General features: G+C 37.5%; 1 protein-coding gene across 2 annotated transcripts in view; it reads left to right on the top strand.

The window, feature by feature from the left end:
- Window positions 1–14178, top strand: part of snx19a (sorting nexin 19a) — a 101139-nt gene that overhangs the window by 31603 nt on the left and 55358 nt on the right. Inside the window, exons 1-2 of one of the 2 annotated variants that reach the window (XM_032576261.1) lie at window positions 11019–12031; window positions 12146–12250. In XM_032576261.1, the coding sequence (XP_032432152.1) occupies window positions 12014–12031; window positions 12146–12250 (123 nt within the window). In that variant the 5' untranslated portion in view covers window positions 11019–12013. Of the gene's footprint in view, window positions 1–11018; window positions 12032–12145; window positions 12251–14178 lie in introns of those variants that run through there. The other variant, XM_032576260.1, reaches the window with a different exon arrangement.

The raw sequence follows: 14178 nt of genomic DNA, 5'->3' as shown, positions 1-14178 counted from the left end.
TAGATTTGACCACTCCCTCTCTCCTTACATGAGCCAGTCCTCTCCCTCCTTCTGCCTTCGCTGCTCCTTCTAGCTTTAAGCCAGCAGCTGGAGCTCTTACAATTCAGAGAGTTTATTCCACTTGGCCGTCCTGTCAATGTTCCCCCTGCCTGGCCCCTTCTAGATCGGGTAGCCTGGTTCACTGTGTCCTTAAACAACCCGAGTGCATGTACACGAAAGAGGCCCCAGATTGGGGAGGCCCATCTTTAATCCCTGGCTTTTCTAAAGGAACTCACAGTGAGCAGTCTCTGTGCAGATTTCTTTGTTGACAACTTACTCCAGTATGTCTGTTCTCTGCAATTACATTATTAAACTTGCCAGCATGCAGACAGGCGTACACTGTAACTAGGTGATGATGGTTAATTAATGCAAACCGATAATACAGATTCACTCTTATATTACATATTTTAAAGCAGTGAATTAACAGCAACGTGAACAAACTGGTCAAAGCACTTCAAGTAAAGACGCAGATTGATTCACTGCCTGTGGAGATCTTTTATTCCTTTCTGCTCAACCAGTGTTGCTAATGGATTGTAAGATGTTGCCGACTGAACTGAAGAAGTCATGGTCACTATGCTGTCTGAAACATTGGACTCAAAAACTATTTTAGCTTATTTTTCCACAGTTTTTTACTCTAACAGAACACAAAAAGTTAGATTTTTTTTTGTGGATCGTAAAGTGTCTTTCAGTCTATTGAGATAACTGAGAACATTTCTTTTGAGGATTAATTTTTAAATTTAATTTAGTGGTATAAGAATATTAGTCTATTTGGTATTTTTGATAGTTTTTGTAGGTTATAATGAGTGGCACCACCTTCAGTTTATGTGTGCAGTATCTTATTTTAGTAGAAAGCACTGTCCCTGTACAACCTAAGAGCTTGGTCCACATCTGGTGAGAATTGGACTCTGTAAAAGTTTTCCGGTGTCACCGATTCTGTTCATAACCTTTATGGACAGAAGTTCTAGGTGCAGCAAAGGTGTTGAGGGGATCCGTTTTGGTGGTCTTATGATCGCTTCTCTGCTTTTTGGGGATGATGTGGTCCTTTTGGCTTCATTAGATCGTGATATCCAGCTTTTGCTGCAGTATTTCGCAGCCATGTTTGAAGCTGATGAGGATAAGTGCCTCCAAATCTAAGGTCCTGGTCTTGAGTTGGAAAAGGGTAGAGTGCCTTTTCCAAGTTGGAGAGGAGGTTCTGTCCCAAGTGGAGGAGTTTAAGTATCTCTGAGTTTTGTTCAGGAATGAGATCGATAGGTGGATTGGTGCTGTGTCTGCAGTGATGTGGGCTCTGTACCGAGATTTCATGGTAAAGGAAAAGATGGATGGATGGGTGGGTGGGTGGATGGATGGATGGATGATTTGGAAGTATGGCTACGATTATATACATAGCAAACTACAAAGAAATCTACTTTCTTTTTTAATCCACGGTATTTTAATAGGGCTGAATGTAAAAACTGAATCTGATTGTATTGCATGAACTCGACTGATTTGCATTGAAACTAGACTCAGTTATATGTTAAATATTTAGTTATGAATTTAACCTGTTTGTCTTGTAAAGTGCTTCCAAAATATGTTTGTTGTGAAGTAGTATTGATTTGAAATTGTTGCAATAATTTTCCCATTATTGTAGTATTCTTGAAACAAAAATGAACATTTTGCCATTTGTAGAAGTATTTTATTTTTTTGTTTCTAGCTTAAAATCACATAGAAGTCCATGGCTCCAGATGATGAGGCAGAAATTTGGAAAATGTACAGTTAACGTTTTAAAATAAAGACTTAATGATTGATGATAAATTAGTTGCCATTTAAATCTGTCTAGCACTTTATACGAACAATTTGCACCTCTAGCATTGCTAAAACAGCAATCTCTGTGTGTCCCTCAGAGCAGACCAACACACCTGAAAACAATGGCTCCTCAGCATCGTTTAGCTCTACAGAGGCCTGGTAACCAGACATTCATTTGATTCAGTTGTGTAGAAGCAGGGATGCATCTTAAAGTTGCAGCATAGTGGATCTGAAGGACTGGACTTGGGCACCACTGCCTTGGAGAATATCGATATAGTTTATTGTAAGTATCTAGTAAATACTTGAGTCAGAAACAGCAAGGTTTCCCCCAGAAAACTTGCTAAGCCCAGTGGTTGGGCTCCAAGGCAGTCATTCATCCAGCAGCCCGTCGTGTTTTTGAGTAGAAAAATGTTCAAAGTTAACATGAAATTTGAAAATATCACTTGATAATTATGTGCTATTGGAAGATTGGAAGATTAATGTCTGAACACCAACTATAAAGTCTTAAAAAATGCTAATGTTTAAAAAGAAATAAGTAAACAATGCTTAGCCTGATGGGAGCACAAGTAAAGCCTGGTGGTCCGCCAGGCTTATAATACACCTGAACCGATATAGTGCTTTCACCGGATTCCAATCGCCAGCAGATTTCTTTATACATCTCTACTTTGTCATGAAAGGAAATATACATTTTGTGTGTTCTTAAGTTTAAAAGAATATATGAGTTACAATAAATTGTTGTCATTTACATGTTGTCTATATATGGGAATCCTATTAAAAAGGAACAATTTAAAAACATTTTTCATGACTAAAAAGGCTTCCAATATAACAACATATGATTGTTATACCTTTAACTGGACTGTAAATGATTGGCTAATGGATATAGGAATACATAAGACACAGTAGAAATCATAATGGCTTTATAATCCCTTTGACTCCTGATCCCTTTAAATCCCCCTTGAGTATAAGGCCATGACCCCAACATCTGCCAGCGCTGACAGAAGGAGCAGCAGTGGCAACATCTGAGTTACTCCAAAAAAACATGCTCCATATAAAGTGAAGGAGAAAACCCCTGTGTTTGCTGTCTGTTGGAGTCTTGCAGGGCAGGATGTATGATAAAACCTGTGCCTAGGTTAGCAGCAATAAGATTTTATTTTGGGTTTTGTTTCAAAAGTTGTGAGTAAAATTAGAAACTTTCAGTCTCCTTCCATTTTGCCAAGTGTAATTTTCCAAAGGATGCAGTTTTGGAGTCGACAGCATCAGTTGAGATTGTTGTGTGAGGTCTTACACCTGGTGTCAAAAGTCTGGTGTCACTGAGACTAATCTAACACTCTGGGATGCAGCGCCTCTCTGAAGGATGGTTTCCCACTCCGAACTTTTCCCGTTATGTCTACAGACACTCTGTTGTCGCTGGGATTGTGGATTTGTCTTCAGTTCCAGATGTGATTTATGAGAAAATGTTTATTTTTTTTCCAAGTTAACAGCGGCTAAAGATACTGGAAGTGATGTTGTGAAATTACAATAGGAAAGGATAAGGCTAACCCTTGAAATAGTAAATCTATCTCAGTTGGAGGGCACTAGCCAATAATTACAGCTTCCAAAATGCATCTAAGAAATTGTGACTTGTGCTTTCTGTCAGTTTTCTGTTTGTGTTAAACTTTCCCAGACTAAAGTGTGAAGGTTGTAACATTTAGCAGGGTTTCTACACAATCAGGAATTTGACTGTAGTCCGTCCGTCCATCCATTCTTCCTTACTTCTTTCTAAACCTTATTGATTTTTCCTAAACTTATGTTTTACTCTTATTGACCACTTATTATTGTCTAGACATAGCTCACGACAGTTCAATAGGATGATTTTAGTCTGATAGATTAGCTAGTTTATGATTTTATGCATTTTGTGGTTTTGTTTACTCTAAACTTCTTACATTATCTAAAGGTTATAACTGTGGCTGTAAGAAGTTTAGGCCCTTCTTGATTTAAAAGGGCCTTTCTATGTATTCTTCCTGTGTATTATGGCTATATTTATTTGTTCGCCTTCCTGTATGCAGCAGTGCATGGATGGATCACTGGTTTGATGTGCCGAAGTGAAGCTGTTTGTCTCCATCCTGTGTGTTCTGAGATCTCCTTTGCTGCAGACAGTCTGGGGTGCAGAGATGTTGTGGGGAGTGGGGGAGGTGGGCAGCGGACATGGCGGCAGGCCAGAATCAATTGCCAGTGTAATGAGATGGCCCAGTGCCAGGTAACCATGGAGCTATCCTCTTTCCCTGTCTACAAGTGCAGAGTTCAAAATTAAACTGAATGAATGAGAGAGAAAGGCAGGAGGGAGGGGAAGGAGGGCAGGGAAATAAGGGTCTGAAATGGCAGGAGTGGAGGGTGAGAGAAAGAAAGAAATGCCAAAAAAAGAGGGTGGTTGATGAGGCACTGTGGACTATTTCTAAACTCCTCAGTAAAATCCGTCTTGAACCTGTACTTGAGAAAGAAAGATGGAAGGAGCGAAGATCCAGCTGAAGAGAAAATCCGAAAATTATTGTTTCTGCATCTGCCACATTAAATCAGGCATATCAGGAAGAAAAAAAATCCTTATTTGGTGTCCACGTTTAGATTCTATCTTCTTAAAGAATTGCTTTTTTCCTGTCAAACCTTTGCATTTCCCCGTGCCTCCCCCTGCACCTCCAACCCACGCCCTTCCTGCCTGTCACGGAAGATGTGTTAATACAGAGAATTTGGCTGCATTCTTTAAGTGATTAGTAGCAGCACGTGGAGACCAGAGATGAATAGAAATTAAGCAATTAATACAGTAATTAGATCTTTTTCTTCTTCTTGCAGCCCTACCCCTGCTATGTCCTTGTGCTTTAAAGGAGCAGTGTGCCAAAAAAGAAACTTTCTCACTCGGATTTTGTCTCATGAACAGTTAGACTCTGCTGCTGTCCAGACATATTTAAAATGTTTTCACAAATGCTTTATATATGTCAAGCAGAATGACCTTCTGTATTGTTTTAAGTAAAATAAAGATATTATTTTACATTAATAATGAGCAAATGTAATAACAGCCAGCCCGGTGTTGTTGAAATAAGCCTTATGGTACATGTTGTGTGTCCTGTTAGCATTTTGTGCTTCAAGATCTGTTTATACTAATTTGACCTCTCCTTTGATGCTGCATGTTTTCTGCTGAGTGGCATTTAGAGAAAGGGAGCCTATAGCGTTAGACAGAACGCTCTATCTGTACAGTGAGAGGCATGTTCGGCCTCGTGGCCTGAGAAAAATGTAGAGGGACTGAAACGGGCTAGACTTTGAGACTTCTGAGTGCACGCTGTCAGAGACGAGACAGTGGGCCAAGATGTCTGTGGTGTGGATTAATGGGGAGGACTGGAGAAAGGGTGCCGCAGTTGTGCGTGAGCAGAATATTTGATGGAGGCAGCAAGAGGAGGGAACAGTAAGGGACAAGGAGCAGCAAGAAACGGGTTTGGTGAAACGAGGGATACGGACAAAAAAATGGGCCAAAACCTCACAATGCAAAAATTTAGACAAGGCGGTATGAATAAAAAAAATGTTGAGTAATTATTAATACAGTTGCTGTCTGAGGTCTAATAGTGATGATTTATTTTACTCTCTTCTCTGATTGAGCATTATTGTAGTGGATTTAAACATTTGAAGATGTAAGTAGGATAAATAATATCTTTAAATAATCACAAACTGATACATTTCAGGTAAGCTTAGTGTAGACAATATTATTTAAACACATGACAAACAAGATCAACAAAGCAGAAATGTTCTCTACTTTATAACTGTATCTCTATGCTGAAGTAATAAATGCTGTTAAACTTTCATTATTATGACTGCACAACCTTTTAGACTTGTTTAAGAAACACTTTGGTAATAATCCACACTTTTGGATATTGAAATAGATTTTTTTATTATTATTATTTTATTCGTTTTTCCATTAACTTCTCATGCAGACAGATATATTTAATCTGTTTATGTCTGTTTTTGGATCAAGGCCCAAATTAAGATCAGTGAATAAAGTGCTCTACTGGCTTTCATTAAAATACTTTTATATGTGCAATTCAGAGCTGTAATTAAGTAATGAGTCTGTTATTTATTTACTTTATAAATGACTTCTTGTATATATTTGTTGAGCCCAAGTAGAATTTGCAGATGGTGTGAACTATAAGGAATCCTTTCTGATTCTTTTGGTAAAAATGTAAACAGGTTGTATTATGGATTAATTGATGTCAAACGTTTGAAATCAGGCATTTCTGGTTTCCTTGCATCTTGAATGTCACAGTTTGTCGATAGGTACTAAATATTCCTGAAAGGAATTTATTTCCATTTAAGGTATCAGGAGGTGGGAAATCTTCCTGACGTTACTTTGCTAAGTTTATTTATAGGATTTCTTCCCCTCCTTGTTCTGGCAACCAGGATGAATGACTTTTGTTCAAACTCTCTGCTATAGATGGACAGAAATCCTGCCTAATATGTAAAAGAAAAATGAGTTGTGGTTATACATTTTCAGTGCTCTTTTTTTCAGGATAATCTGATTTGTGCTCTAAAGATATTAAACTTTTGGAAAATAAGGATTTGGATTGTTCTGGACTTCTCATTCCTAGTACAAAAAATGTTCTTTTGCTACAATGATTGTGTTAAAAACGGATGCAACAATAAAAACATGCCAACTTTATCACAGTGCTGAGTGTAATGTGGTGTGTGTGTGTGTGTCTATTAAATCTAGACAAAGAAACATGAAGGCGTTTCCACTTATTTTATGTGATTTATTATAGTCTGGTTACCAGATTAAACTCCTACAGTCTGTTCTATCCTCAACGGAGCTCAGACCCACAAGAGCACACGGAGTGAAACCAGATAATAGACTGCTCAAAGAAGAAACAGCCAAGGGGAACCGTATGAGTAGTTCTCAGCAAGCTGTTGATTTATCACAAATTTATTACAGAAATATGCTTTAAGGTCACTGAAGAGCAAGAAATATTGTTGGGTTATCATCTGCTGACAGTGCATCAAAAGGTCAACGTTATACATAAAGAGTCAGCTTTTTATGTGGAAAAGACAAAAGTGCAAAAAGGAGAAAGTGTGGTAGGGCTTTGAATTTAAAGTTTTATATAGCGATGCACCAACCATGTTTTTCAAAGTCTGTGCTGATTTCTAGGGGTCTTTCAGATCTGACCAAGTTGTTCACCAAATATTATAAAAGAACATAAAGCAAATATAAGTAATAATATGTCCCTAACCCATATCAAACTTTCAATTGACAAAAGATCAATTTAAGACACTATTAATTAATCTTTTAAAACAGTGGTTGGTGTTCTTAGTTTCTGAATATCATTTGATTAATTAGAAATTTAATAAAAACTTTTTCAGTATTTGACCTGCCGATCATCTATTAGAGCCGATCAAGGAATAATTTACCAATTCCGAGCTCTGGCAGATTTGTTGATTTAGTTGTAGTTTTAAATGAGTTGATATCAATTTTAAACCCTTTATGTCCTAAATTTAAAATGGATATAGTGGATATCTTTGCTTATTTTAATTGCACGCAGTTCTTTAAATGTCCTGTGAGTAAATATATATTTGCCCATTTATCCATAATAACTGGAACTTTCAATATCTAGCAAGTTATTTTTTGCAATTTACCATCTATTAAAAGAGCGCCCCCCTGATTAATTTCACTTCCTGCTATGGTGGGAGTGAAATTACCGTAATAACCCGATATTGGCTGGAAAGCGTCTCCCCTTTCAGAAACCGCTGGAATTTTTTGCAATGTGTGGCGGAATTACGTTACTGCAGATTTTGCTGTCGCCGGCACTCCATTTAGGACATAAAGGGTTATTTAAAGGACATTTTGTCAAGTTATTATGATGCGAATGCTCCCAGAACAATAGGTGGTTACAGTAACTGAATAATTTCTGTAGAAAATTATTATTATTCAGTGTACAAAGTACAGTAGAGCAGGTAAAATGAAGAGTAATGGCTTTCAATATTTGAGTAAATAAATAAGTACTTTAAGTCTTCTTTTGCAAAGGGAACACAAACCATCTTTCTGATGTGATAACAACTTGTCTCTAAATATTTGATAACAAACGTCATCTGAACTATAGGATCAGCAAATACATGTACGAAGTACTTGATAATGTGCCGGATAACCTTGGGAGCTGTTGCATCCGTACTGAATATCATACGCTGTCCTCGCATGGATAAGAGCGTAATGATCTGAACCAAAGTTTCCTTTAAATTTTCCTTTGCATCTATGTACAGTAGCATGTCTTTTTTTCAAAATCTAGTGGGAGATAGCTAATTTTCACTTTTGTAAACAAATTATGCTAAAAAAAAGAGTCGCATCCATCTCGTTCTTTCCCCAAAAATTCACCAATAGTGCTGTTGTGTGTCCATCTTGAGTTTGCACTCATTCACAGGTTGAGGGATTACTGTGAAAGTTTCCAACAGCAGCAACTAACCGGCCTTCTGGTCCTTCATTAACAACTTTAAAAGTAATTATCATAAAAACTTGAAGCGGTGACACAAGACCACTCATTAGAGTCGCCCCAATCAGACATTTTTGGCTGATAGTGATTTCTTTCAGGTCTACTCTCCTGATTATTTTTTTACTCTAAGGATTATGAGACATAAAAAAGAAAATCTGTGCCACAAGTAATTTGATAGAGGTAGTGGTTTCGAATCCAATAAAACTGATGGTGTTTCAAGACTAACCCTACTAATAAAAATAAAAAAAACCTGTGAATTTTGTATGATGTAAAAAAAAAATATATATATATGTTAGATTGTTTAAATGTATGAGATTTCTTGTACCCCTCAACTGAAAAATCAACTAAACATGTTGGGAAAAGTAGAAACAAATTTCTCCTGTCCAGGATTTTTCCAACATTTACTAATTTGCATCCAAAAGCTGTAGATTTAAGAAAGTTTTCAAAGGGTCAAATCATTGCAATAAAAATAGGTATTAGGGCAAAGATGCACAGTAATTCAATAGTGTTATGTGTACACCATAAAACTGTAACCGTTAAAGAGGGATTATGAAACATCAGTCATGGTATATTCCATTAAAATTTACTGCATATAAAGATACAATGCATTTGGCAAGGTTTAATTTTTGATTTCACCAAAATCAGGAGTGTGTTGACTTTTTATATCTGATGTATGCCCTTAACCTTTATTTATTTTAAACTCGGAAGACGAGTGCATGTTGGTTTGTGTGTTTTTATAGAGAGGATATGTGGCATGTTGTTAGTTTTGTTGCATTTAATTTAGAAAAGCAAAGTTCAGTATTTGACCTGTCCATCACCAACTGGAGCCAACTAAGGGAAACTTAATACATTTCAATTGTTGGTCAGTTGAATGGTGCATCTTTGTCATTTGGGCTAAATTGATTCTTTAAACTTGTGAAATGGCTCTAAATACCATGGCTGAAAAGAAAAATCATGATTCCTAATTAAGTAATTTTATTTGACCTTCATATTGAGTGGTGAACTGCAGTCATTGCATCAGGCTTGAGGGCAGAAATGTACTCTAAGTCTATTGTTTATTTTTTTGTTTGCATCCGAACAATGTGACATTGTGGTTGAAAGCTGAAAGGTGAAGATGTCAATTGATGTCTGAATGTGGTTTTGCTGGATGAAATGAGTGAAACATGGCTGACTTTTAGTGTCCTTGCTCAAGCTAAGTTTAGACCTGGGCTCTAAATAAAGTCAAAGAAACCTGGTCAACCTTGAATATTCCTTATAGAGACACTCATCGACCCTCGGTGCTTGAAACATAATGTAAAACAGCGAGGTAATTACTTCTACCTATTGTTGGCCCCTTTCTTGTCCACTTTTTCCCAGGCTCTCATTGTACCTTTAAGAGATTACCTTGTTTTAGGTTTGTTCTTGTGCCCATGTTGGTTACTCTGTTTTCTGCAACCTTCTGTTTCTGGAGAGGCCCTTCTCTGTGGTTCTGGCAGGGTTCTTGGCAATATCCTGAAAGTCAAATCTGTTCATTTAGATTCAAGTGGTGGCCATGGAGCAGACAGCAGCCTATTGGCATGCTGTGGCAGAACTGGTATCCTGGGCGCATAACGTGCTGAACCCAGCATTTGTCCTTATTTATTAAACACCAATAAGCTAATGGGTGGACGGGTGTTTTTGTTTTAAGATGCGGCTTCTTGTGCTACTTGTAATTGTTCATGTATCTGTTTGCAAGCTCACTTATTTGTCAGAGGCTAAAAACGTCGGTGCCAAATCGGGCTACTGTACGGCCTGTTCTAGTTTTTTATGTCTTAAGGATACTTAACAGGAGTGGCTGCCTCAGTGAAGGCACTTGAACTGCATAGTGAAGGAAGAAATGCTGCTCTGACTGAAACTTTGGCTTACCTAAAGTGTGCACCGATTTAACAGAGTGGAAATATGTTGGATTTTTTTTTTTTTTTTTTACCAGGAATAATTGTTTATTGTGCTGTCAGATATTTTTAGTATTTTCGTATTTAGTTTTTGTATTTCAAATAAAAAACGAAAACATTCAGGGCTTGCTTAAATGATTGTAAAGTGTGCAAGTCAAAAGGTACCTTTTCAATCTAAAGGTGTACTTTAAGATTGAATCTTGAAGCTGTGATTCTGTTTCCCTACAGAATAAAGGATACTATCTGTCTTCTATTTATTTTTTTTAATATTCATGACATTTTTAATAATTCGGCTGATGGCAATCGTTGGACTATGCTGAATTTGAAAGACGTTTCAGGGAACAAGGCAAAGAAAGCAGACAATGATTAGAATCGGCCCATGGTTATAGCCTTGAGATGCTCTGAAGAGAGCATGGATGACTGCAGCAGTGAAGCTGCTTCACCACGTACTGTAGTCTTGTGACGTCAGAGAGAAAGCACAGAAACCACATTCAGCTAAATATGTGCTTCAAATAAATGTGATTCATGCTGAGATCAAAATATGATAAAAACATGTATAACACTTTACTGAACAGAGAATTAAACAGAAAGCGCGTTTCACATTTTAAAATTTTAAAACTTGTTGCAGTGCAAAAAAAAAGATCCTACATGCTTATAAATGGCATCTCAATTTGCCTTGCATGCTGATAATAGAATTAAAATTAAACAAGATTAATGATAAAAGTATGAGATTTTACAAAATATCTTCGCGAAAATGGGAGATTCCTGTTAAAAGTCTGACATACTAATGCAGTTGCAGCCTCTCCTGGCTGGTAGGCCAAGTACAGTTTCTAATGGATTCACAACAACACGGTTGTACGCCATTCGTTCCCTCTGAAAGGAGGCATAAATAAGGAGGGGGAAACGAGGGAGCGATGCTGGCTGAATCGCCCAGCCCTCCTTCGAGCAGGACGGGGTGCACCTCTCTTCCTCTCTGCTCAGAGCTGCTTTCTCTCAGCCCTCAGCCATTTTGGAAAGGAAAAAAGTGGCTGCTTTCTCTCTCCCTCTCTCATTACGTGGCATAGCATTGGAGACGTTTCGGCTGTTGCACTTTGGAAATAATCTGTTTGCAGGACAAAAACAAAACAAAACTGAGAGGCAACCAAAAACCTGTATCCATCGTGACTTTTTTTTTTCTTTATTTACGGAGCTCCTCTCCTCTCTAGAGTTTTCTTTAACAACTTTCGCTCCACTTTTGTTGACAGATCATTTGGCTCTCGTCTCTGTTCAGTTATATCTTTTGCCCATCCCTCAGACTAATTTTGTGTAACAGAATTTAAGACAAAGGGATATGTCCAGATTTTGGCAGCACTAAGAAAAGACAGAGCTGAAGCCAAGGATCCTGCTGGGATCCAAAAAAGCCAAGCAGAATGAAGCATCAAAAAAAGAAAAAAAGAAAGGAAGAAAAAAAGAAAACACCACCCTTTCCTTTGCTTGGTCACAAATTCCACTTTCTCTGTAGCCAGCCCTGCGCTGCGCCTCCTCCTCATCCACATCTCACCGCATTCAACCTTTTGCCATTTCTCTCTTGCCGTACCATTTTTTTTCAAAGGCGATTTGAGGTTTTGTACCCTGGAAAATAGGGACCGGACAGCGGGTTATGAGGGCGTAACTGGGAGTGAACGAGGGAATATTATCAATTCACTTTCGGGTGTTATTTAGATTTTTTTTTTTACCTCGTTACTTTCTCTGAATCGTTGCTTTGCTGCCTGTAGTTTTTTTGGCCATTTGTGTCTTACTGTAAGGGTGTGCATGGACCACCACGTGTTTGTAAGTGCGTGATTTTTGGAACGTGTGTGCATGAATATTGCATTTTTGAATGCTACTCATGCTTTGCTGTTCACAGATCATTTATACTGATGATTTATGTATCTGTTTTTTTAGGGTTTTTGTTATTTACGCCAAAGCACCGGCCTGCACTGCTCCTCAAGCCTGACTTCATCTGATTTTAGAGGACATTTGACCATCAGGTCCAGCCTGTGTCCCCTGGTATGTTGGCAATTCAGACTGCTTTTAGTTTTCTCTCTGTCAGAGTGGTCTCCAATAAGCATCATATGATGTGTGTCTGATGATTTTTATCTGGGTGTGCGTATTTTAATATCGTTCGCTATTTTTGTTTCTTAACAATTATTTACTGTGTTGTATGGCCGGTTGTAAGAAAGACGGAAAGATGAAAGCATAAATATGATTAGATTACTACGAAGAGGGAATTTATACAGAACCGCGTTTGTTTTATTTTAATTTTTGTGGTTTTATTGTTTTTGGTTTTAATACACACACACTGAATATGGTGCAGGGTTACTTTAGCAGTACTTCATAGCTCTAATATGATCTTGTAATCTCACCTTTTTATGGGAGGGTTGTTCATAGTGTAGCTTCACATTTTATTTACATAGCTTTACATCCAGCTGATTTCAGATTTATTGCATCAACCCATTTAATATTTAATGCCATGTTAAGATTCTAGGGCTTTCTTTTATTGTTGAGTGATATTTTAGACATGAATGCTGACCTCAGTCGAATGGGTTAAGTAGGCTACACAAACACCTCATTACCCTCACAGTCATGTGCTCTGGCCTGTTCAAGAACATTATTGCAACTTCAAAGCTCGCCTCTGTTGGACATATGAGATCTATAGGTTTTCTGCTTACCTTTAAGAGGTGTTTAAAAATGTAAAAAAAAGACAAATGATTGTTTCTTCGTGGTGTCTACTATTAAAATTGTACCGTTTCTACGATTTTTTTTTTGTTTTGTTTTTTGTCTTACTCTTTTTCTTTGAATAACTATAGTTACCTGGAGAGCATAGAGTGAGTTTCGCATCTGAATGTTTCTGTGGGTTTTTCCTGTCTTGAAATGGGTAATGCTAGTTGCCACAAACCCGTAGATCCGAACTTGTGCTGACTGTCTACGCAAGCTCGTATCTATAGGTATGTGTCTTCCTGGCAAATTCTCCACTCGCCTTTCACCTGTCAGAAAAATCAACAACAGAAGTAATGGAATAGCTCTGCAGCAGATTTTTTTTTTTACTCAATAGTTATAAAGGCTGGAACTGATTTTGTTTGTGTTCTAATGATTAAACAACACGAAGCCTGAGTCCTTGGATACGGGGTTTTCTCAGCCAAAATTATCCCACATGTGACGTGTTTGTGCAGTGACCCCACCCAGTTTGGAAGACTGTGTTATGGTGTAACGTTGTGGATGACATTTTCACTATGTTACCCATTCATGACCCAGTCCACTAACATAGAGAACATGGTGAAGTGTTCAGACTCGTTCTGCTCTCTGGGTTTGGAGATAAGGGCTTAAAATGTTTTTATGTTTGGCTTTTCTCAATGCAGATGAAAATGTTTTCTCTTTGAATAGCTTTAGAAAAACAAATACTTTTCTTAAAGGAAGGTTACATGTAGATATGTACCGATCAAGTTTAGAAATTAGCTGTTCAAATCCTGAAAAATAGCGCACTTTTTAAATTCTCCATTAAATGCATTAAAACTAACAACTCCTATAATTAAATAAACCACAATCATACACTTTAGGTTCTTTTTTTAGTTTGGTAATGATCAGATAACGATTGGGGAAGTTTGAAGCATAAATTGGGAAAATCTAATCATTCCTTCATTCTCAGTCTGACTGAAAATGAAGGAAGGAATATTGTGTTATTTTCAGAATTGGTAAGGAAAAAAATATTTGAAATTTATCAAAGTTTTTTTCAGAAAATCCCCGTCCAATCTGAAAAACAAATTGGAAATCGTCTCAAATAGTAAGAAAAAAAATTCCCCTCCACTGAGCAACTGCAGTACTCAGTTTCTGCCTTTGTTCACCTCTGTGTCTGAAAGTGTGTTAGTATGACAGGCAGTCGGTATTACAAATATATTCAGAAAGAAATCGGTCAAAATTCGTCAACAATTTTTTTGAAA

This window comes from Xiphophorus hellerii, chromosome 11, assembly GCF_003331165.1.
Source record: "Xiphophorus hellerii strain 12219 chromosome 11, Xiphophorus_hellerii-4.1, whole genome shotgun sequence".
Taxonomy (NCBI): Eukaryota; Metazoa; Chordata; class Actinopteri; order Cyprinodontiformes; family Poeciliidae; genus Xiphophorus; species Xiphophorus hellerii.
Note: the sequence above shows the minus strand (reverse complement) of the source record. Positions and strands in the feature narration are given on the sequence as shown.